Source organism: Gymnoscopelus braueri (genome assembly GCF_963280865.1).
Source record: "Gymnoscopelus braueri genome assembly, chromosome: 1".
NCBI lineage: Eukaryota > Metazoa > Chordata > Actinopteri > Myctophiformes > Myctophidae > Gymnoscopelus > Gymnoscopelus braueri.
Window position 1 is genome coordinate 39,181,181 of NC_137603.1, and position 26,459 is coordinate 39,207,639.

The 26,459-nt window shown below is 45.0% G+C and overlaps 2 protein-coding genes across 2 annotated transcripts in view; one reads left to right on the top strand and one right to left on the bottom strand.

The window, feature by feature from the left end:
- The window catches only part of adamtsl3 (ADAMTS-like 3), a 163,618-nt gene that overhangs the window by 63,564 nt on the left and 73,595 nt on the right, over positions 1-26,459 (top strand). Inside the window, exon 4 of the mRNA XM_080436224.1 lies at positions 18,495-18,622. Coding sequence (XP_080292350.1) covers positions 18,495-18,622 — 128 coding nt within the window. The remainder of the gene's footprint in view (positions 1-18,494; positions 18,623-26,459) is intronic.
- On the bottom strand, positions 16,056-17,453 carry LOC308081652 (uncharacterized protein; the record flags this gene model as incomplete). The annotated part of the gene is made up of 1 exon (XM_080423228.1): positions 16,056-17,453. The coding sequence occupies one exon, from the start codon at positions 17,451-17,453 to the stop codon at positions 16,056-16,058; it is 1,398 nt and encodes a 465-aa protein (XP_080279354.1).

The window sequence follows — 26,459 nt, forward strand, 5'->3', positions numbered from 1 at the left end:
TATTTGAATGAAAAATTACAAAATTAAAAAATTAAAAAAAACGCAAATTGCTGGCACTGGGGGAGTACTTTATGAAAATACTCTTGGCACTGAAAGAGTTAACGGTTCCCCTTTCCCGATTCCTATAGGTGGTTCCAAATAGACCCTTACAGGTCTGTAACCCTGAGAGTGTACAAATGGATCCAATTGGACCCTTACGGGTCCATTTGGATCCACTTGTACACTCTCAGAGTTATAATGGTCCTTGACATTTTTAGAAGTTTGAGAACCACCGGTATTGTAATTGTATAGCAGGCGTGAAGTCCACATATCAGCTGACAATGTGATAAACCGGTTCCGGAAACGGTTCCAAATGTGATGGAACCGATTCCGGTGGGTTCCTCAGTGTTGGATCCGGTGCCTCCGGTTCCTATGGTTCCGGATCCCACCCTAGCTGTGAGGCACATTGTGGGGAAAGATTCAGGTTTGGGTAAAGCTATTACCGCAGTCACAGTGTAGCAAAAGCTTCCAAAAAATGAATTGTGTCAGCAGCAGCATAATGGACAGCGTAACATACAGCATGTTGCATTAATCCATTAAGACCGGGAACGCATCTGTGTCATTTTACGATTTCTTTGGCTATTCAAAAATAGCAGATCTACAAGCTCATAGCGAGTGCCGCGCTATGAGCTTGTAGATCTGCTATTCTTTTTATCGTGGAAAATGTGTGGAACAACATATTTTGAGATGGGGTCCACGGCCAAATACATAAAATTTTGCGGTCCTTGACTTGTACAGTAAAAGCACCACTGATATAGCAACATACTGTAAATAAACTAACTAACTCTGTTAGGTATCTTACATCTCAAAATGTTTTGTTCCAGGGACCCCCAGAAGCAAAGATTTGAGTTACAAATGTTCGCTTTAAAACATTAAATCATCAAACATTAAAACATATCTGGCGACGTGGAAACGCGCAACACGACGCGCGCGGCCCTAAACAGCGCCATCAGGAAGGCGAAAAAGGCCTACACAAAAAAGATGCAAGACAAACTCAGCAATGGCGACATCAGGAGCACATGGCAGGCGGTACACACCTTGACAGACTGCAAAACAAGAACCAGAAGCGAGGTGAACCCGCCTGCCTCCCTCCCCAACGAACTGAACACTTTCTACGGCCGGTTTGAGATCAGCTCCAACCACGGCAGCCAAGCGGGGCCATCAGCAGCACCAGCAGAGGAGAACCCTCTAACCATCTCGGAGAGAGAAGTGCGTACAGCCTTCACACGGGTCAACATCCACAAGGCAGCCGGACCTGATGGGATTCCAGGCCGGGTCCTTAAGACATGTGCAGACCAGCTGGCGGGTGTCTTCGCTGACATCTTTAACCTCTCCCTCTCCCTGGCTGTGGTCCCTGCAGGGTTCAAAATGTCAACCATTGTGCCCATTCCCAAAAAGGCCAAAGTGACATGCCTGAACGACTGGAGACCTGTTGCTCTCACCCCGATCGTCAGCAAGTGTTTCGAGAAACTGGTGAGGGAATACATCAGCTCCACGCTACCTGCCTCGCTGGATCCGTGGCAGTATGCATACCGCAAAAACAGATCCACCGACGACGCTATTGCCATGGCTCTCCACACCGTCCTCTCGCACATGGACAACAAGCTGCTGAAGGACAAATATGTACGTATGCTGTTCGTGGACTACAGCTCAGCATTCAACACCATTGTCCCAGCAATACTTGACAAAAAGCTCAGAGACCTAGGGCTACACCCAAGCATGTGCGACTGGATACAGGACTTCTTGTCTAACCGACATCAGGTGGTGAGAATGGGCAGCATCACATCCGACCCCCTGACCCTCAACACCGGAGCACCCCAGGGATGCGTGCTGAGCCCTCTCCTCTACTCCCTGTACACGTATGACTGCATAGCCACACATGTCTCCAACACCATCATAAAGTACGCGGACGACACGACAGTGATAGGCCGAATCGTCAACAACGACGAGTCTGACTACAGAGAGGAGATCAAATCACTGGCACGCTGGTGCCGGGAGAACAACCTCTCTCTTAACGTCGACAAGACCAAAGAACTGATCGTGGACTTCAGGAGGCCGCGGAGAGACCATGCGCCCATCCTCATCGACGGTGCTGCAGTGGAAAGGGTCAGCGAGTTCAAGTTCCTCGGAGTACACATCGAGGAGGACCTCAAATGGGAGACGCACTCCACACACGTGAGGAAAAAGGCTCAGCAGCGACTGTACTGGCTCCGCCGCCTGAAGAAGCTCGGAGTAGGACATCGCATCCTCAGGCTGTACTACAACAGTTCTGTTGAAGGCATCCTAACAGGCTGTGTCACGGCCTGGTACGGGAACTGCACTGCCCGAGAAAAGATCAGCCTACAACGAGTAGTGCGATCGGCAGAGCGGATAATGGGACTCGAGCTCCCAGCGCTCCAGGAACTGTACAAAAAGCGGTGCGTGGTCAAAGCCAAGCGCATCATCAAGGACAAGCACCACCCAAGTCACAGACTGTTCAACCCCCTACAACGACCGCGACCGGGCAAGGGGCTCTACCGCAGTATCAAGAGTTCCACCACCAGGTACTGGTGTAGTTTCAATCCGGCTGCTGTCAGAATGCTGAATGGGGCATAAGCCTGAATGAGGCATAGGCCTTGTTCAGCAGCCTGACAACAGGCGGCGCAGACTTTTCTGGCTCTTCCTGAACACACCTGTGGACTACACCAGGTACAAATGACTTTTTGTTGCACTCCCTCATGGAGCTACCTGCGGATTATACTAGGGTCAGTCCACTCTAGGTGGACACGCACTGACCTTTTGCACCTTAATCCCTTGTATAACGCACTGACTTTTTTTTGTTTTTTTTTATTGTGCTCCTTTTCCTCTAAGCACCTTAACGTCCATTGTCTATCATGCACAGTATAAGTATAACATGCACAGTATACAATACATTGCTGCTATGCTCAGGCACCTTAGTTTAGTTTTTTTTAGTTTTTTATTATCTCAGGTAATTTGTAAATATGTAGATAACTTGTCTGGCCTTCTGTTGCTCTCTTGTTTTGATCTCCTTCCCACTTGCCCCCCACCCTCTTCTTCTCCCCCCCCCCCCCTCTTCTTTCTATGGAAACTAACGTTGCGATGGGAACGATGTACAAAAAAGAATTTCACCCACTTTTTTACCTTGTAAACCTGTGATGTGACAATAAAACTGATTCTGATTCTGATTCTGATTCTGATATATATATATTAAAAGATTTACAAAAATGTTGTTGTTTTTGTTTTTTTTTTGCAAATCTACAAGCTCATAGCGCGGCACCACGAGTGCCGCGCTATGAGCTTGTAGATCTGCTATTTTTGAATAGCCAAAGAAATCTTAAAATTATACAGATGGGTTTCCGGATTGAATGGGTTAATGTGCAGTATATAGGTGAGGTAGACTGCCGTGGCTTTGTGATAGAAAAGATGTCTGCAGGGGGCAGGGCTGATAAGGCATGTGTAGGGGTGTTTGTGGGGGTGGTCGGGGATATGGGGCGGTGGCAGTGGGGGGGGGGGGGGGGGGGTGAAAGAGTATAGGGACTTGCATGCAATGGAAAAAAGAGAATTGCAAAGAGATTGCAGTTGATGGAAAGAGTAGAGGAGATTAGGAGAGGTGTAGCCTTTTGTCATTGACTCGTTTCTTCATTTCTTTGAGACATACCGCACCAGGAGGTTCCAGAGAAGATTCCTCTGAAGTCAACCCCAATATTTGTCTTGGGAAAAGTGCACAATATCTGTCACCATTTGCAAGAGGATAAGGAACGAGCCTGTTCTTTTGTATCTGTGAGAATTTAATTCTCAAGCACATCAGTGCAAGGGTGGACACACACACACACACGCGCGCACACGCACGCACGCACGCACGCACGCACGCACGCACGCACGCACACACGCGCGCACGCACGCACGCACACACACACACACACACACACACACACACACACACACACACACAAATGTAGGCAGAATCAGAATAGAATAGAATGCTGATTGATGCTGGGGTAGGGCTTAAACAAAATGACAAAAAAAACCAAAACAAGTTTTTTTTTTTTCAGGTTCACTGTGAAAATGACATCAAATATCTGTATCCATGCTCCTGGCACGATATCATATCAGAGTCAGTGCTTTATCAGATTCAGAGGATAATTGATATGAGCTTGTAGATTGGCTATTTTCAGTATTTTTTAAAATAGGGTAAACCTTGGATAAACCTTGTGACCCGACTGATGGAGATGCAGTCAGTGCCAGCCAATCAGAGCTGAGGGAAACTTTGGTTCAGGAGTCAGCAAGCAAAGCAGACAAACTCACCGCAAAGCAGCATGTTGGGGGTTTGTCAGTGAGTGAGTCTGTCCTTAGAGCCGCTTCACTGATTAGGAAACTGATTTATACTGGAACATTTGTCTCATTTGTTATGTAGTGTATTGCATTAGTGGAGGGTTTATTTATTTTTTCTCCCTTGCATTTTATATTGCCGTCCAGTTAATATGTAATGTTGGTTTGCGACCACAAATTATTTTTGTGAAGTGTGTGTGTGTGCGTGCGTGCGTGCGTGCGTGCGTGCGTGCGTGCGTGCGTGCGTGCGTGCGTGCGTGCGTGCGTGCGTGCGTGCGTGCGTGTGTGTTCATGGCATGTCTGTGTGTGTGTGTGTGTGTGTGTGTGTGTGTGTGTGTGTGTGTGTAAAAGGAGAATGATGAGCCATGCAATCTAAGGCAGGGCATGGCTGTCAGTCTCTCGCTAGCTGTTTGCTTTGGCTGGACTGCAATTGGAACTAGGACAAGAATCAGTGTGCATGTGTGCATAAAGTGTGTGTGTGTGTGTGTGTGTGTGTGTGTGTGTGTGTGTGTGTGTGTGTGTGTGTGTGTGTGTGTGTGTGTGTGTGTGTGTGTGTGTGTGTGTGTGTGTGTGTGTGTGTGTATAAAGCTCATTTGGCACCTGTCAGCCAGGTAATGAGCCCAGTGCTTTCATTAAAACAGCTGGAAGCTTCCCAGTATGGTATAAGGCACGCTGAATACCTTCTCAATACCAAGCTAGACAGAGGGAAAGTCCAGCTCAAAGGCTACAGCTAGTAATAGATCCTGCTTAGATGATCAGTAGGGGATGTAATGACACCACACTTTCACTGCTGACACTGCTAGACACCAATTAATTGGTCATTTTACTAAACAGTTTAGACCTAAATCTAGAGTCAATAATAAAAAAGATGTATTTATAATTTGCTCTGTGACAACCCCCCAGAATACAAACAACCAAAAGAGAAAAGAGAAATTCCCCAACCGGGATAAGCCATTTCATCACTTCAAAGTCCATCTATCCCTAGTGATTGCAGCTATGTAAGGAGTTGAGTCAAAAATAAATTGCTCTAGGTGTAGCGCCGGCTACATTCTCCAACTCTGTGTAGGATGGACCTCCCGGTGCATTCTAATCTAATCCATCTGTCTGTCTGTCAGAGCTGCAGTAAAACCACATCTCAAACAGAGAAATGATGCTAAACCCTTTTTTTCCCACCTTTTTTCAAGTAGTGTAATGAATACAAAATGAGACAGTCTCATCATCTGAAAAATAGTACATCTGTTCTAAAATAATAATTGTTGTCATGAAAGTAGACTGTGGCATATTATTTTGGCTATTGAATGATTGTAAGGTGTTTTAAAATATAGACGCAGGGTTTTGTTTGCTGGGGGTATGGGGGGAAATCCATGCCTCTGCTTTGACATTTTCAAAATCTGGATAATAATTCAAAACCAGAAAAAGCTTACAACAACACGTTGTGAGCTTGTTGATCTTGCTTGATGTTTTTGCTATTTGTCAAACGACTAGGTGTATAAGGATTAAGTGGTTAAGAAAATGTCCCCCTCTCTGTTTTAAAAAAAATCATGAAAACTGTGATTAATGGCAGGGTAATAATGTTGTTGTTCAAGACAAGCATCTTGAAAAGTAACATCTCATGAATGCAGCCACAGTACTGTTCTCTCAATCTCTCTGTTGACTCTTTCATAAGCCTACCTTCCGTTTGTGCAGAGGAGGAGACCCAGTCAACAGATCCAAGACAGGGGATCTGTATCCTGGAATAGATCACACGCACGCACGCACGCACGCACGCACGCACGCACGCACGCACGCACGCACGCACGCACGCACGCACGCACGCACGCACGCACGCACGCACGCACGCACGCACGCACGCACGCACGCACACACACACACACACACACACACACACACACACACACACACACACACACACACAAACAGACTGCAGCAGTTAACATATGTGACTCGAATATGATGGATGAGAGAGTTCCGTTGGGTGATTCCTCTGTGATTTGTGTGTGCGTGTGTGTGTGTGCGTGTGTGTGTGTGTGTGTGTGTGTGTGTGTGTGTGTGTGTGTGTGTGTGTGTGTGTGTGTGTGTGTGTGTGTGTGTGTGTGTGTGTGTGTCCGTGTCCGTGTGCGTGTGTTTGAGGGTCTTCTCTGGCAGTGTGTGGACAGTAGTGGAGAGAGATATCTGTCTCACATGCTGAAACACTTATCAGACGTTCTTTAGACAGCAATGTGCTTGCAGCAGTAGAGCCATATGAGCCAGCTCCTTGCGATAACAACCACCTTATCTCCCAGCTGATAAAGACAATACTCTATTCACTTGAACGGAAAAGAAAGACTCCCTGATGAGTCATCTGTCTCAGATAACGCGCGGATAGGTACGCTGTCATCCCTTATGTGAGATACACTGCCGCATGCGGCAATCCACAGACAAAAGGCCCCATCGTTGTCTTGTCAGAGCTGGCTTTTCCTGTGTTCTATCAGTTTGATCCAACTCCTTTCTCTCGTCGCATGAGTGAAAATCCGCAGTTTTCCTCACCAGGCATTGGATCACCTGTCGGCTTGTTATTTGTCCTGTTGCTATACATGACGCCATTGTCACATCTCGTTTTAGCTGCTCTCAACCAAGGTGAAAGAACCATCTCTGGAAAAAACCCACGCATGAAGAACACTGTCGGGGCAATAGAGTGCGGCACACCAAATTCCCTGTGTCCACCCTGCACGGTGTGGCACATATAAGCATGATGAATGCCTGAACATGTATATCAGCACAGTATACCATTGATCAATGTCAGCACAGTAGGTCTTACAGTACCCTGGGCTATTTTGAGTCCCAGTCTCCCAGCGTGAGGCCTCCATTGCAATCAGCCAGGGAATAAGCCTAATCATGTATAATGAGTCCAGGGTCTTACCTGCCAGCACTATGAATGAGACAAATTGAACAGGTCAGCACGCGTGGACACTGTTGTGTAGCAGCCTAGAAGGTTCTGGCTTTTACAGCTAGGAAACGTTTATATCACACGAGAGGTTGTGCTGGTACACACTATATCAGCATGGCTGTAATTGGATCTTACCAGCAGGATAATCACAAGCTAATCACAAGCTAATAAGAGCAGTGCTGATATAATGTTACAATAATGTGGAAGAATGTGAAATATATAGATTAACCGATAATGTTTACATTTCCCAGTGGGGAGAGAAATCTACACATTTACCATCATACATGTATGTGTACGTTTTCCCAGCAGATTAGAATGTGGATAAAAAAAAAGAAAATAAGCTCCAATCCAGTATAAATATTTTTACTGTACTAAAAAGTACCAAAAGTAATATAAGCAATAAGACAAAAAGAAAAAGACAGCAAGCACTACACTATGGCTTGCCAACTCGGACGGCATGCTCATCGACACACAAGGCCATCGGCCCAAGGCTGGCATGGGCACAAGCACCCCTGGCGGCTTGCTCGTGCGCTTTCACGCCACTGCAGAGTCTCCATGCCGTTAATTGTACAAAGGGCCTACAGTATGTGCTTATTGTGTGTTTATTCATGACAAATGTAGAATTATATAGTGGCTTCCACATGTATTGTTCATTAACAAACTGCCTATAAATATTTGATCTGGGAAAATTATACAAGCTTTTTGTTTTGCCTATTTAATTAAATGGATCTGACAAAGCCTTGTTGTTCCCGTAGCTGATGCCATCAGCTGATGCCAATGCTGCATGATTGCCTATATGGAATTTATTAATCAAATAATTATTGCGATTTGAATCAATTAGTATTTGGATCATTTTAATAGATTTGAATTCAAATCAGATTTTATGAGAGAATTGATAGTTGTGAGAGGAATCGTAAAAGGCCAGTGAAGCGGATAACCGGATGATCAGTAACTGTTAAACCCTGGTAGGGCTGATACCTCAGTAGCTGCTGCTCAATCAGTGCTAAAGTGCTACTGTGAACAGAACTGTCTGGAACATGGCTTCCGGTTGCTGCTTCATCAAATGCAATTTTCAATTGCATTTGACCCAATTCAATTCTCGAATGATGCTAATGTGATTCATAAATTATCACCCGGCATTTGTTGTTGCCCTCGGTTGCCAACTTGCCTATGGCTCAGACTGATACACCGATGATGCGGGATGATAATCTACATATACAGTATAAATTAGTGTCAGTGTAAGAACTTGTTTTTTCCAATACAAATAATGCAAAGTTAATGTGTATAGCAGCAGGCTACGTGGCAAATCAAAGGAACTTAAATTTCAGCTTTTTAATGACAAATATTGCATTAAATCACATACATTTCTGTGCAATAAGCCTAAACCTGAGCCCATTTTCATTTTTTTTCGTATTTCTAATTAGTAGTCGAGCCAGCCAGTGGCGTTTCAAAATTAGTAGGGACTCTGAAAGTGCTTTGGTATGCTGATCAATGCCAAAATAATGCAAGAGTGGACAGAATATTCACACACCTACACATAACTGAGCCAGTAGAAACTGCATTTTGCAGCATGCAGAAGTAACACATCCAACCGCATGCGAAATGGAATAAAGAGGTAGTCCGTGATAATCTCATCGGACACACTCTTGTATCGGCACCCAAATTGAGATTAATGCTGCCGGCTATTTAGACTCAGTGCGGGAGCTTCTTGATCCAAACCAAAGTGATGCAAACCTGTTTACAAGCTCAGAAAGCACTGCTGCAGACAGAGCGTGAAGCAACCTAAAAGGATTTCACTTGTACATTTTCTACAGTTTCCCAGGCAATGGAGAAGTTTTTCCATTTGTGATATCAGTGGGGAATAAACATTGGATACATGGTTGGATGGATTAATGGATGGATGGATGAATAGATGAGTGGAGGGACTAAATGGCCAAAGGAATGAGGAATGAACAAACAAATGAACAAACTAGAGAGGGGCACTCAGTGAAGTGCGTATCTCTACCACACAGACAGGGTTTGATTTGCTGGGGCAGTCCATGCCTGTACATCACACTGGTGTCCCTATTTTGGGAAAATGTTCAAAATTTGCCAAACTGTGTCTTTCGACAATACAAAAAATAGCAGATCTACAAGCTCACATCGTGTCACAATGTGGCTACTTTCGCCATTTGACGTATGAAGAAGTATAGAGGGCTTAAATCCCCCCACTTCTACTTTTTCTACAAATCTAACCCTGCAGACAAAGCTGAGTTCGTAATGTGCTTTCTTCTGCTTTTCTTGAAGGTGAAGTTCTTTAGTTGGTAAATCCAACTAACGCAACAGGTCATATTCAATTGACATCATTTATTCATAATGATATAGTTTATACCCCCAAATAATTGCTCTACGTCGCACCGCGATGACGCGTTCTTTTCGACAAGGGACACCCTCATACGCTGAAGTACTGTATGAATTACTTATGGGAAGAGAGATTATTATTATTCTGAGTGCAATGTCAACATTAAGAAATAATAATCTGGAGATTTCACTCTTTCAGTAGTAAGAGCAGCCCTCATATTATGAGGAAATCTTTGCTTTGGCTTCACAGTAGTCTCGCGTGGCCAGACTGTTGCCTCCCACAATTTTCAAATGTTTCCGGTCATACAGTCTGGGACTCGGAAGCTCTGATCATGATTAGAATATAAACCGGATGTGAAGCCTCCTCCCCACTTCCGTTTCATCTTTCCAGTCGCGCAAATTTATCCTAATATAAATACAAATCATCTAAGTGTATTTAGCTTGCTGCTTAGCAGAAATGGAAATTAAAAAGTAAAATGTAAAGATATTTTAAAATATATTTTTCGTGAACGGAAGTGCCAGTTTCCTCTCTCGGATTTCGGGACTCTATATAGCATTCAGAGATTGTGGAATAGTTGTCTGGCTACGCGAGACTAGCTTCACAGTAACGCAAAACAGGATATAAAGAAAATGTTGTCGCAGTAGTTCTTGGTTGTATGATATCTATCAATGAACGGTGAACGATGAAAAGGTAAGGTCTCGATTTCATTCCTGCTCATCTAGGGCCCCGTGGTGGCTGGGGCCCTGGGCTGCAGCCTACAGTATGTAGCCTATTGTGTTAACGCAGCGGTGCCACCAGATAATTATTGACTTCATATCGATGACGTCATATTGATGACGTCAGTGTGGAACTCCATATTTGGCCAAGACTGATTGGTGGTTTGATGGGACGGTGGATCTGACATTATTAATTCTCACCAAAAATAACGTGAACGTCATGACGTAAAAAATATTCAGGGATTTACTTCCTTGGACTACTGGCAGCATGCTAAAGACATATGGCACTGATCAATGTAGTGGTTTAATGAAAGGAATGTACAAATGAACAAACAAATAAAGAAAAGGAACAAACTACTGAAACATTTATGAGCAGCAATGAACAACCTCTCGATATTTTTTGTTTTGATGGGCAAGCCGGTCACCCAGGCTGTCCGAGGGAACACAGAATGCTGATACTGAACTATGCAGAGCTCCACACAATAGGCCGGCCCAGCGGTCTGGGCCAAAAGAGCCTTGGCCGGGGAGATTCTCTTCATACCAATGTTATTACTGTTGGAGGTCCGCACTGGCTGAACCCCACAACAAAAGGTGGTTTCATCCTATTAATGGGACTAGGGATGGGACAATAATCACTATTATCATTTATCACGATAAAAAACACAATGATCATATTGCAGAGATTTTGATTTAATGTGAAATTGTCCGTCATTCACTGGACCTGAGTTGGCTCTGTACTTTTTACATCTACACCAATCTACAAGCTCACAACATTGTGAGCTTGTATATTGGTCTAGACGGATAAGATTGGTGTTAATTGCAATTATTTTGGTCACAATAATCACGACATGAAATCTTCATATGGCCCCGTCCCTAAGTGAGACGCTAACATGTAGGTTCGCTGTGTCTCATTACACGGAGTGGGCAGACAGAAGCACACACGCATTCTGGGATCACCAAAACACAACGCTCCAAATCGCCATGGTCGATCCCACTGGCGTGGCGTGGGTACAGCAGAGCTTAGCCCCTGCCCCCTCCCCCACCAACCTCAAGGTTGGGCAAGAGTGAAAGCAGGGTGAAATGGAACCTGCGGAGGCATGTCAGTAATGTTAATTCCGGTTGACCAGGCATAAATAATATTGTCAGATGAATTAGAGATCTTTTTTTTTCTTCTTCTACTGACGCCCCAAGAAATGTTGAGTGGAAGGGCCCGCAAGCTTCTTTCCAGGAAAAACTGTTTCTATGAATTGCATAAATGCATATTTTGACTATTGGTCCGATGACACGGCATTTGAAGGGCACAGTTTTAAACCTCCTAAGAAGGCTGAGTTCTCAGACTTATTTCCTTTAAATGCTGCTCTGGATTCCTTTTCTGCCCTTACAAACACACACACACACGCACGCACACACGCACGCACGCACGCACACGCACACGCACACACACACACACACACACACACACGCACACACAGCCTGTGTGTGTGTGAGTGCATGATCGCACGCATGATTGTGCGCGTGCACACACACACACACACACACACACACACACACACACACACACACACACACACACACACACACACACACACACACACACACACACACACACACACACACACACACACACAGCCAGTGTCAGATTCCTTTTCTCTCTGGCACCACAGGGTCTGCTGTGACATCACTGACCCAGAGGAAGCCAATTTTCCTATTTTTGGTGACATACAGCCAGGAAAACTCTCTCTGTCTCTCTCTCTCTCTCTCTCTCTCTCTCTCTCTCTCTCTCTCTCTCTCTCTCTCTCTCTCTCTCTCTCTCTCTCTCTCTCTCTCTCTCCCCTCTCTGCCAGTTTCTCACTCTCCTCTATCTTTCTCCCTTCCTTTCACCCCTCTCACCCCATCTTTCTCTCCTTTGTATGAGCTTTCTTACACATTCACAGTATATGTGATAAGAGAGGGTTGGAGGGTGTGAGACAGACAGCCTGTCGTGCGAAGAGGCCATCGCCCAGGCTGGGTTCGCCCGCCTGTCTTGACATACATATCACCTTTAGGGGCGATGATGTAATGCCACTATTCAGGGTCCGTGCGGGGTGAAGTGATGGTTCACTTAGCGTTTCAGCAGCCCATTCTTCAGCGGACCGCCGGGCCTGAGCAGGCTGTCTGCTGGACCGCCTCAGTCTCCGTCCAGGGTTCCCACGGGGACAGAAAACACAGACATATAGTGCCATCGATGTGTTCAGGGAAGAGCGCTGCTTCCACCTTTTAATGGCTTTATTGGTGTGAACAGTGGGTAAATTCCATAGCATCTGTGTGATCTATGAGAGTGTCTCCGTGAGGTCATATTCATTTCTGAGAGTTCTTTTTTTGCTCCCTTCTTAGCTGAGACCAGCCGCTGGCCAATAGAGTGCCTTTACTATAGCTTCGTTTCATTCAGTGCATAGCCTTGGGTACCACATTGAGGCCACACAGCAGCTCACCGTTTCCTCTCAGATGAGTTTGATTCTGGTTGCTGAATGAACTTTTGTATTGAATATTTTGTCTATGCGGACGTAATCCACATCTGAGCTCTGGGCCGGTCTGCGGGACCAGAAGCGTCTCCGCTTCCTCCCACGCTGAAAGAAATGTTGTCAGGGGGAGAAATATATACATTCCCACAAAGGCTGTGTCTGAAACCGCAGTGTGTTATTCTGTGTCTCGAACTACGTCGGATAACCCAATCCTTTAATGGTTCCCTGCCCAGCCAACTTACACTTAACCCCTGTGTCCAGCATAGCCAAATTATTCTAAACTAGCCATGAACCGAAGCGCTGTGATCCAAACACCACTCGCAGATACTCGTGTGGCGGTGCCTTGGTGGTCAACCTCACATTTCGGGAGCTACAGCCCTTCCATTTTTGCTGTGAGAAAAGGTACCGGGTGCTGCACTGAATAGATCCCCTGTTTCCTGTTCGGTCTGCCTGCATGCTCTCTGTCCCTGCGGGTGATGTAATAACATGGAGTAGAATCACCAGTGAAACACCAATAAACTAAACACCTAATAATCCTCTCGATTTCCTGGGTGGGATGGTGTTACGATGTCAGGGTGCGGGTCTCGGAGCATTCATTTAAAGGCTTTTATTTATTTTATTTTATTGTCTCCGCCGTAGGTGGAGAGTATGTTTTCGCTTCGTCCCGCCGTGTGTGAGCAAACATTGTTAGCCAAGCTAACATTGGTCAAGCTCCACGTGACACGTGTCAATATGTTGACACCAATGCCTTTGATTGGCTAGAGGGACGCATGACGAAATAAAATCCTATAAATAGGTGTGTCACTTCAAAAAGTCGTTTACATTTTTTGAAGTGAGGTAAGACAGGATCAATCAGACAGGATCAATCAGTCTTGATTGGAACAGTACCTTCCAGTCCAAATCACCCGTCCGTGCGTGTGTGTGTCCCTCTGAGAACACCTAACATTGGTCAAGCAAAGGCGCAGAAGGCCAAAGCTAAGAAAGCATACTCATCTACAACAGTAACACAGAAGAGGACTATAGAGTTGAATTGATCCCACAACAAGGCCGAAGTCTTAATACTGTAACAATTGGCCGCCTTGATCAAATACATTATGTAGCACTAGAGAAAACCGACATAGATCAAACACACCAATCAACTGCTGAAACTGTTCAAGACAATGAAGATGAAGAAGACAGACAAGCATTTGAACAAACCAGTCAATTACGACGACTCCCATATGACACATTGCTTCAAGAAGAACATCTTTTAGATGCAGACACTACATATTCAGTCGCCCCTGCAGAACACCAAAAACCACGCGCATTCTACCGAGACGACCCGTTCTACCAAGACGACCCTTGCTATTAAAATAGCACGGGTCTGCTGGCGGAGACTTGTGCTCCGAGGAGCACATTTTCTAGTTTCATTGTGTTTTCAGCTGTAGATCTTGAAAGTACTCTATACTCACAGGTTTCAACTTTGATATCAGTGTAGTTACTAAGCAAGAAAATACATGTAAACTTTTTTTATTTGCATGCATCATATAGAAGACTGAGATGCTTATGAGCTACAAAGCGGAACATATAAATGTCTGTTTTGACAAATTGTGGTATTTGGTAAATTTAAAGTAAAAAAAAAAATAATAATAATTTTTAAAAAAAACCAAAAAAAAAAAACTAGAAAATGTGCTCCTCGGAGCACAAGTCTCCGCCAGCAGACCCGTGCTATTTTAATAGCACGGGTCGTCTTGGTAGAACGGGTCGTCTTGGTAGAATGTGCGTGGTTTTTGGTGTTAGTGTCTGCATCTAAAAAATGTTCTTCTTGAAGCAATGTGTCATATGGGAGTCCTCGTAATTGACTGGTTTGTTCAAATGCTTGTCTGTCTTCTTCATCTTCATTGTCTTGAACAGTTTCAGCAGTTGATTGGTGTGTTTGATCTATGTCAGTTTTCTCTAGTGCTACATAATGTATTTGATCAAGGTGGTCAATTGTTACAGTATTAAGACTTCGGCCTTGTCTTCGGCCTTGTTGTGGGATCAATTCAACTCTATAGTACTGTGGAAGGTACTGTTCCAATCAAGACTGATTGATCCTGTCTTACCTCACTTCAAAAAGCGTAAACGGCTTTTTGAAGTGACACACCTATTTATAGGATTTTATTTCGTCATGCGTCCCTCTAGCCAATCAAAGGCATTGGTGTCAACATATTGACACGTGTCACGTGGAGCTTGACCAATGTTAGCTTGGCTAACAATGTTTGCTCACACACGGCGGGGAAGCGAAAACATACTCTCCACCTACGGCGGAGACAAAAAAAAAAATATATATATATATATATATATATATATATATCAGCGGATCATCGTCGGATCATCGTCGGATTATCGTAGGATCATCTATTCACCTGTTTCCTAGGCTTTCCACTTCCTATGTGTTTTCCACTTCCTGTCGATTTGATCCAATGAAATCCAATGAAACTGGTCAGATGACTAATGATAGCCTGGTTCCAGACGAATCTGCCATTGCAAAAGAAAAATGCCCTCGGCAGATTAGGTCTGGCCCCTCTCAATAGAGATTGCATTTCTCTCCCTCCTAAGTTGTGAGGGACCAATCAGGGCCCAGTATGCAAATATGGGGCGGGTTTATCACCGGAGGCCTTTTTTTTTTTTTTTTCTCGGAAATGCAAAGATTCCAGACTAATATCTACACAGTGATATTAGTCTGGCCATGCCAGGCTAGACTAATGATATCCAATGAAATCCGACAGGAAGTGGAAAACACACAGCCTAGGAAACCGGTGAATAGATGACTGCAAATGTCCATCCCACCTCAACTTCCTCACAACTTACAGTACATGACAATTGGGTGAAAGCCCATTAGAAGACTGAGATGCTTATGAGCTCTCCATAGTGTCTGCATCCAGCACCTATCTCTGAATATTGAAAGGAAATACAGCTATAAATAGGAGGCTTTGGGGGTCTGACTCTGGTGGGACAGCCTGCCTGGAACAGGGGAATGCTCCCACATACTCTCTGCAATGATGACATAACCCAATGCTTATTCGTACATATAGCAAAAATAGCATGAAAACTCACAACGTGATGCACCGTGGTGTGTTGTGAGCCTGTAGAACTGCAATTCTTTTGGCGATTCTGGGGCACAAGTGGTCAATTTACCGCGGCCGTACTGTAGTTTGTTTCTCTCAACATTCCTGCCCTCTTCAAAGCCTTGTCCACGTTGGGGACGAGCTTCTCGTGAAAACGCCACAGCTCTTGTCCACGTGCGTCCTCTCTTTGTTCATGCATGTCGGGTTCCAAGTGGGCGATCTGGGATTATGCGGCCAAATGCAACTCCGGACGTGAACAATCCTAGCTGTGTCCTCGGGAACCGTCACTGTCCCCCCGAAGGCCTTCAGCACTCCGTGCACCCCCGTCTGCTCCACCATCATTGGCTGAAGTATCTGCTTGTAGCCCCTGGCGATCGGCGGCAAATCGAGCCAATCCCACCTATAGATGTTCTCGAGGATATTTATCCCCGGCACCCTTTCCCACTGGGGCAGGCGGAACGTTGCGTTGGGATCCACGTGTTGCGCCGGAAAATGGTCCATCTGAAAACGGAAGGCCGCAGCCTCGGGGTGCTCCCGTCGGAGCTGCTCCATGAGAGCCGGCAGGTTGTGGTGACGGCGCGGCACGATGATCTCATCAATGTCATGCACAGCCATGTAGCGAGAGCGCTCCATGTATCTGTACATGCAATCGTTGAGTGTGGCCAGCTGGCCATAGTAGTGCAGGTCTCCTACATACTTTCGATATGTACTTCCCCGAGACGGCACGACGTGCTTGTCGATAGGCCATGGTACGAACTCCACAAAACCCTCCTGGACATAGCTGCGTAGCAAGCGGCCGAGATCCGCACCATGGCTGGTATCGTAGATCACCACCCTGCCCACGCCCAGTATTCGGTACATTTCCAGCGCCTGTGCAAACTGAAGCACGTTGTTATACTCGCCGTACAGGGCGGGGATGCAGACTGTCAAGTCAAACTCCTTCGTCATCGTCGCCATTTTCTCCAGATTACGTATTGGCAGAAAGGTCTGCCGGTGTGCTTCTACGCCGTCCGGATGGGTCGACAGGGTGACATGGGTCGCGTCCTCGCACCCCGAGCTCATCTGACACATTGCAAACCTGGTCTCAAAGGGGAAACCTGTGTCTGCGTGGTGTACGAGGGAAGCCGGGGTGCTGTCGTGGACGCACAAGTTGTCGCCACGACTGAAGACGCAGTGAAGGGGAGCGATGGCGTCCGCCCTGAATATGCCGATGATGCGCACGTCCCAGCCTTTCACCCTGCGGTCCACGAAGGCAGAAACCAGAAGATGCTGGGTGCCTGTGAGCGGGGTGATGGTCTTATTAGAAACCAGAAGGTGCTTGGCGTCGGTATTCTTGTTAGAGTCCTCGGCAGAGCTACAGCACTTGGTGGTACCAAGGATGAGGAATGCGATGAGGAACGCGATGAGGAACGGGAGCGCCGCGAGCGCGATGAGGAACGCCCGTCTCCTCTTGCCCGTCTCCTCTTGCCCGACGGGCAAGTTACTTGCGTTTCCTGCCCCCGATACTTGCATCAGTGAAATCTCTTCTCTATATCTATCGCTGTCCTTCTCTCAAGTCTCTGACGCTATGCTCTGTCTTCAATGTCTAATAAGCAGTTGCTAGCTGACGTCACAGCTGCGCCACTGCAGTTCGATGACGTCACCCCTCCAACTCACGCTCCAATTGGACAGTGGTCAATCAGGTAATTTTATTCAGCCAAATACTGTACACTGGTCAACATCAGGTCCGGGGACCACCAGGGGTCCAGTTGGACCTGTATGGGTCTGTAACTCTGAGAGCGTACAAATGGGACCAAATGGACCCTTACAGGTCTGTTACTCTGAGAGTCTAAATTAGTTTTTAATTGTCTCCGCCGTAGGTGGAGAGTATGTTTTCACATTCCTAGAGAACTATGGTTAAAGATAGGGTAAGTGATTTCATTTGATTAAAATAGCACGGGTCTGCTTGCGGAGACTTGTGCTCCGAGGAGCACATTTTCTATTTTTTTTACAGTGCTTCTGCTTGACAGAACTTTGCGGAAAGGAGTGACATGAGAGATGGCAGATAGAGTTGGTGCGACAAAACAACAAAGATTTTGGGTCAGAAGTTGAATCCAAACGTTTTATAGTACACAGTGTGTAACTTTCATGAGTCACCCGGAAGCCGCAGAGACCGTGTTCCGCAAACCGGTCGACACTCATGCCTCCACCGACCCTGTGAACATTCCCAGACTCTGACTGTTATTTGTCATTAACGAGTTTGTGCCAACGACAAGCGTGTACACTGTGCATCAGTCATCAGTATGAGTTTCTATGAGGTTCCTGTTCCTGCGCTGTGTGTAGGCTGACTACTATCCTTAAAGGGAGTTTCATACTGTGAGACCAATCCAATCCAATCCAATCCAACACGAAATTGTCAAATCCAAACGTGGCCCAATAAAGTCTTTTTGGGCCAGATATTTTTTTTATTGTTTCTCCAAAGTGTAAACTATATAAGAAGCATCAAACCATGGTTGTTTGGGGATCCAGAGATGTGCTGAGGATCCATTATTTTCTGTTCTGTGTGTCCTACAGGCGTCCAGGATGACCCGTTCAGATGAGGACAGGGACACAGGCTGGGACGCCTGGGGAGACTGGAGTGACTGCTCCCGTACCTGTGGAGGAGGAGCCTCCTACTCACTACGACGCTGTCTCAATGGAGGGTAAGGTTCAATTACTTTGCACCAGCTATGATAGTGGGAGATACTTTCTGGCACAAATCTGCTTATTAAAAATAAGGGGTGAGGAAGGGTGTGTGGGGCTGGGGGGTGTATACTCTGTTGATGAGCCTATTAATGAGCACATCAGCTGGATTCAAATCTATGTTCTGTTTTTGAGAAAACACTAAACATTTTCTGTCCAAGGGATATTTTATAGAGCTGTTGTTCCTGTTAATTTCATATCATTCCATCTGCCACTAAACATATTACTGAAACCTTGCAATTGTGCTTTAGGAGATTACAGTGAAATTTATAGTTTGTGCAGTAACTGAAGATGGTGTGTTTTTGAGTGAGCTGTTAATTTGTTTAACAGCAGCTGGAGGATTATATTTGTATAATACATTAATGTCCAAAACATTAAATGTTTTTCCACTATGCATAATAGTTACATTCAGATGTTTTTCCAGATGCATTTCAGTAATTTATGTTGGTTATTTCCTGAGGCAGGATGTGTAATATTTACTTTCTGATACATTTTGAATTATTGAGACATGGATTTATGGACGCATGTTCAGCATGTATAGAGGTGTGCATGTGTGTGCAAAGTGAGAGAGAAGAGAGAGGAGGGCAGGAAAAAAGACAAAGGAGCTATAGGAGGAGACCATGACCGTGAGCCCAGAAACCTGTCTGTGGAATAAAGATGAGGAACAGAGAGAGGAAAGGAGAGTGAAAGGGAGACAGAAGACAGGGGAGACAGTTATCTACAGAGGGTCAATGAGAGGACATGGTCTGCTCTCACTGCTGCATACAGATAAATGCACTGGAGGAGAGGGTTTCATTAAACCTATAGTATTTCTGAGACGCCACATTTCCACTCCACCGGTTTCCACATTCAACATTCAGCCTGCCTCTCAGCATGGCAATTTGCTGTGCAGTGTTGCTTGTTCAGGAAGTGTTCCACATCACGGCCAATCTATTTCATACCGTGCACTCTCTCTCCCTACCTCCTGGCACAACATTAGCATTTGTCTCCATTGTTTCTGACTCCAACTCAACCGCTGCTGAGCCATAAGAAGGGACAGTTTTACTGCTGAAATGTTAAATATATACGGTACATGCTACTAAAGCTAGCTAAGTGGCAGCTTGTGATTACAGGGGCACATTTAGTGTCCCATTCACTGTAAGGGAGACAATAGGGTGAACAAAATAACTCACGCACGTTTGCCTTTGGAATGCCCCGGAGGTGGTTTTTACAGCATGGTTTTGTCATATTAGGACCACTGTTGCTCAATTGAATGTTTCCTGTGGAAGAATGTTTTTTCTCCACAGGGTGTAGAGTTGCCGTTGATGAGACCCAGATGTTTATCTCCCCTGTCAAAGCAAAGGCCATCGAGGAAGGCCTTTAAAGGCTTGTGAATATAGTTGCATTGTTTTTGTTGTGACCACCTTAGTCTACAGTATGTTGATTGATTGACTGACAGACTGTACAATTTTCCATAGTAAGTCACATCTCAGTTACTGTGGTCTATACTTTAACGGGTAAAATATTCAGTTTTAGAGATCGTCTCCCACTTGGCCTAACATACTCACACACACACGTGCATGTGCACACGTGCGCACACACACATACACACACACAAAGTATGCCGTCATGGTACTTTAAAGCACTTCGAATAACAGCGCCCATCAAATGACATAATTATTCCCCCTGATTGACTCTAATTACACATGCAGCGGAATGTCTGCACGATGATAAGTCTGAGCTTGGTTTTACCACCCTTGTGACCTGTTCGTCTTGCCTGCCTGTTTGATGTCTGATGAGAGCCCATCTCTTCAGAAGAGTCTTAAAGAGTCCCAGTTGTTCAGCCAGCCAGCCAGCCAGCCAGACAGACAGACAGACAGACAGACAGACAGACAGACAGACAGACAGACAGACAGACAGACAGACAGACAGACAGACAGACAGACAGACAGACAGACAGACAGACAGAGGGGAGTGGAGTGTGGCCCCAGCTGCCGCAGCCCCTCTGAGAGCACAGCACGTCTGGAAGTGATTGGGGGCCTGATTTGTTCCGACTTCCACTGCACTGGGAGATTCACACTCCAGTTATTAGAGAAACATCAGTGTACAAGCCAGGACACCTGCTGAACTCCTACTGGGACCGAGTGTGTGTGTGTGTGTGTGTGTGTGTGTGTGTGTGTGTGTGTGTGTGTGTGTGTGTGTGTGTGTGTGTGTGTGTGTGTGTGTGTGTGTGTGTGTGTGTGTGTGTGTGTGTGTGTGTGTGTGTGTGTGTGTGTGTGTGTGTGTGTGTGTGTGTGTGTGTGTGTGCACGCGTGTGCGTGCGTGCTTGCGTGTGCGTGTATATATGTGTACAGTATGTGTGTGTGTCCGCCCCATTGTATTATGGACTACATCAGGTTCTGTGGGAAGAGAGTATAAAAAGGTACCCTGCTTTCTCAGCAACAAGCCCTGGATCAATGGAAGCATTAAAGCCCTGTTGAACAGGAAGAAGAGGACTTTCATGGAAAGAGACACTTACAGTATGTGGCCATGGCTGTGCAGAAGGAGCTGAAAAAGGAGATAGGGGTGGCCAAGGATGGGTTACAAGGACAAACTGCAGTGTGGGCTACAGGCTCAGCAGAGCTCAAATTGAAATAATAATTTGTAGCCTTTTTGGTTGATACATTTTCATTTATTTTTGTCATACTGTATTTGCAGTGGCCTCTTGCCTACAGTACCTCTCAGAAGTGTATTCAACCGAATACTGAGTAATATACTGTATCAAAGATTATGTCACAGGGTCTGAAATCCTCAACAAAATAGACACAAGTCCATCACCTGTATTAACCTTCAAAAGTAATTGTGGACAATAGTATATCTTGCATTGCACAACCACTCAGGCGATCATCAGCAGGAGCAAAGGGAGAACAATACAAGCCAGTATTATGCTGTACGCTCGTTGTTGTACCACTTGTGGATAGCTTAGGCATGCAAATCGTCCATTTAGGGGCTCAAAGGCACACCTTGTTTTACCATGGGCACATCTGTGGGGGGGGTGAAAAGATGTCATCACTCATGGTAGGAGTGGTAAGGCACTATAACCTAATATTAGGCACTATAACCTAATATTATTCCATCTGGCCTGTTGGTTTGGAACCCGGCACTCCCTGAAGATCTGTGCATCATGTATTGACCCAGGCCATGTAATGACAAGGTCTGCATCTCCTAAATTGCTTGTTGATGCTTTGCCTCTCATTCTTGTTGACATATTCACATTCCCTCTAATAAGGTGCTCACATGTGCACTTAGGTGCAGTCGATCACCCCAACGGTGTTGGGCTACTCTTGCATTGCTAGGCGATTTGAAATCTTTGCCTATCGATACGTCTGATGATTTCTAAATGCAAGGTTGTTGTTTTTTTGTCACTGCATGTATTCCTTTGGGCTGGGGTGGCGCCTGTCAGCAGGAAGTGTTTGCATTTTTTTGCAAAAAAATGTTTTAAGAAAGAAAACATTTTTGCCTAATGAAAAGCCCATAGGGCATATCGTTAGGGAAAGTGGTTAGGAAATGGCTATTATATCTGTGTTCCTTATGTTGTTCATATACAGTAGGTGGCGACAGGTAGGATTAAACCATTGATATTCATGATCTGTTCATCTTGAAAAGTATTAATCTGGATCAGGGTGATCCTATCCTCAATTGCTTAGAAATTAGTTAGTCTGATCCTGCATCACAAAATATGGGATTTCTATTTAAAATCCATACAGGACCATTTGTGTACATTCAAGCATGCATTGACTATGCACCAGCACGCACACATGCAGAAACACATAGGCACTATAACACACACACATAGGCACTATAACACACGCACGCACGCACGCACGCACGCACGCACGCACGCACGCACGCACGCACGCACGCACGCACGCACGCACGCACGCACGCACGCACGCACGCACGCACACACACACACACACACACACACACACACACACACACACACACACATACACACACATAGACACACACGTGCACGTATGCACCACCAACAACCACAACACACAAAATAATGTAGTCACTGGTCCATGTCTAGTTATGTGTAGTGAGGGCTGTTTATTCCCAGATTGCCCACTGTTACTCTCTTGTAAAATCCCCAGTGCTCATTAAATTATGGGAGTCTAAAAATTGTCATTTGTTTTGTCAAAAAATTGTACATTTTTAGACACTCATGAACTCCTGCTAGCTCTGTCTACCCTTATAACAACATCCCAGCAGCAGACAGAAATATTGTCTGGTTGTCCACAGTCAAGCTAGTTTAATGAGATGTGTCATACGGCAGTCCCCAGTCTTTATTTGGTCTGAAGTTTTGGCCATTCACTTATAAAGAGAGCGGTGTTAGAAAATAGGATATATGAACCAGCAGCTGAGTTAGCTTTCAGAGTGGCTGGAAGAAAATGTTAGACATTCAGTTAGAGAAAAAGACAAAAATGGTGCAAGATGGTATCTGTCTGTAACTGCAAGCCATTAGCATCTTTGAATTAAAAAAACAAGGATCTAAAAGCCCCACTAGTGGCCCTTAGAGACTGTGCTGCTCATTACAGCCAACCAGACCAAAGTAGTTTGAACATAGACTATAAAGAAGAAAATATGGACACAGGGAACGGTGACGTCACCCATTGGTTTCTAAAGACACGTTTTGAAGCAATTATTTCAGCAAATTAAAATCCACCATCTTGGAATTTCCGGTCCCGAAAAGCAACCGAAACTAATGCTATTGACTGGAAGGACAGCGATGGTGGATCTTCACTCAGTAGAACCAGTAGAAGCCCTAGAAACATACCCTACTTTATCATCAATTTAAAAATGAATGGGAACATAATTTATAAAGGCGCATTTCGTGATAATTGAAAGAAGACTTTAACTCATTCTCTGCCATTGACGTGTGTGACGTGTTTTTATCCAAAGCCTACACCGCCATTTAGATTTGGAAAAACGCCTGTATCTCGCCTCCGTGCTTTTACTATATGCTTATTTTTCTTTCTTTTTTTTTCTTTTCGCGATTTTGTAACCCATATTTTTTCACCCAGTGTCTATTGCCTATGTAATCCTGGGCGCTACTCTCCCTCTGCCAGCCTAGGGAGAGCCCAGAACTGACCTTATGCCTCCTTCAATGCATGAGGAGCTAGCAAGCCGCTTCTTATCACCTGACAGGGGGAAGTTTCCCCATAGGATGTAGCGTGTGGAAGGAACCACGCGCGGTTGACCAGGGGGAGGCAGTATAGAGACCAGGATTACTGATTTTTTTTGTGAGGGTACCTACCCTATGGGACATGGGGAGAACATACAAACTCCACACAGAACTATGCATTTTTAACGAGACATGCTATATTCAACGCCAACGGCCTATAACAAGCGAACGGGGGTCGTGATGCAATTTTTTTTCTCGCAGAAGCAGAGAGAAACCTTCCGTGTTTAGCAACGATTGGGGGATCGATCATACTGGAGATATTATAGATATTCTGTGACTAGTTGAAAAGGTAAGGAAAACGAAAAATCGCTGGCAGTGACTGATTTATTTACTCTGGCAGTGAATGAGTTGAAATAGCGATTGAAAACATAAAATATTTATGAAAATGTTGTGAAACCAAGTGTAAAGTATGGCCAAATACCCATTCACTTGAAAAGAGTGTTAATTCTTCTGCAACCAGCAGGAGTGGAAATAGCGGCATCCTTTAGGCCATTAATGAGAACTGCAGCGTTTTAATGACTTCCTCATTGGCTTCATTTTCAAAACCGGATCCTTGCCGCCTGTCGCCTGAGTTTAAACCGATCGACACTTCCATCCTTAGAGGCGCACACTCTCAGTGGTGGGGCAAATATAAAACGAAAAATAAAACATCTAATTATTATTAGTGGCAGGAGGTGCTTGAGGAAAGGCCATGGGGTCACCAAAATTGGTACTTTAATCCAGCTGGTACAAAATGTTTTGTATGCAAAGCTGTCATTTTGGCCTAAGGGTGGCGCTAGAGACTACTACTTAGGGAGTCAAGAAGGTTCCTTAAGAAGGCTCCGGTAAGAAGGCTGCCTTAAGTTATGGGTGTTTCGCGCTCCTAGTGCAATCTTACCACAGCTAACCACTAAGAAGGCTCTGTAAGAAGCATATAAAATAACGCTGAAAATGAACAAGCTTTAATGCTGTTGGTAACAATACCCTTGTTTAATTTTTTCTTACTCTATATGACTTCCTCTTAATCAATGTAGGCTCTAATATGAACCTTGGAACTGCCTCTTATGAAAGATCTACATAGGCAGGGCCGCATTAACCGCGGAACTTAGTGGAACTTGTGTTCCACGGCCTGCAGCCTGCAGGGGCCCTGTGTGAATTATGTATTTAAAAGAAATATATATTGTTGTAATTTTTTTTTTAATTTATATTATTTTATTATAATATTATATATATTCTTCTTATTATTATTTATAAAAATGTATACATTCGGGCCCTGCTGTGTGAATTATATATATTTAGAAACATATGTTGCTTTAGTTTTAATGTTGCGGGTGTGGGGTTAGGGTTCATAATTTGGGGAGCATGAATGTACTCAGCAAGTTTCATAACAATTTGCCCATAACCATTTGAGATAACTTGTATGTGGAAAAGTAGGGTGGCGCTAGAGGAAAGACCATGGGGCCACCAAAATCTGTATGGTTCATCCTTTAGGGAGCATGAAGATACACAGCAAATTCCATTTGCTGTGACGAAAGTGGTGAATGGATGGAGACGGTGCGAAAAAATTGAAATGGGTGAAGTACATTATACCTTCAGCATTGACATCACTGAGCTGTTAGTTGTTATTACTGTCCTCTATCCTGAAAGAAACCTGCCCAGGCCTCCAGCCCTCCACACTGTTGTTGTCTTTATTTGGCCCAGTACTGTGTGTTCAGGAGAAGATGAATGGCCATGGCTGTAGACATTCCCAGACCCTGAATGCATGGTCCACACACACACACACACACACACACACACACACACACACACACACACACACACACACACACACACACACACACACACACACACACACACACACACACACACACACACACACACACACACACACACACACATGCACACACAAATGCTTGCACATGAACAGACATAGCACACAAACAGAATGTCCCATCATGCTTGAACGATTTGTGCATCTCAAAGGGAGAAAGTAATTAATTGCTTCATTAATAAGGAGACATTGCTCACTGGTCTCACTGTCTGATTTTCCTTCGAACCAGTTGAATGGTTTAAGTGTGGTCTACAGTTATAATATCTGCTCTGAATGGCAGACTAGACTGGTCCCTTTTCACACCAGGACAAATGAGCTGCTACCAATACCAATGTTATTGTTAGCTGGTGGTGAAAATGCGCACTTTGAGCAGTTAATGCACACCCAGAGATAGAGTGTTGTTATTGTTACTGACAAGGTGGAACGGATTTAACAGCATATCCACTCTGTCAGTGGGGAGAGGGCACTTTTCACACAGGGCTCAGGTTCATTCTGACACTGTGTGTGAGTCTGTTTCTGTATGGGCGTGCGTGTGTGCGAGCCTGTGTGCATTTCCATATATACTATATCTGCGGTTTCTGTTTCATTTGATAGTTTAGGCTCAGAGACAGAGCCTGAGGGAAATAGTGAGGTGGCTGCTTGCCGATAGAGGTGTGTTGGCAGGTGACATGTACTGCAGCTTGACAAGTGTGTGTGCGCGTGTGTTTGTCTGTGTGTGTTCATTCAATGTCTAGTTCTGTGAGTTGAGAATTAGACCACTGTCAGATCTAATTGTGGC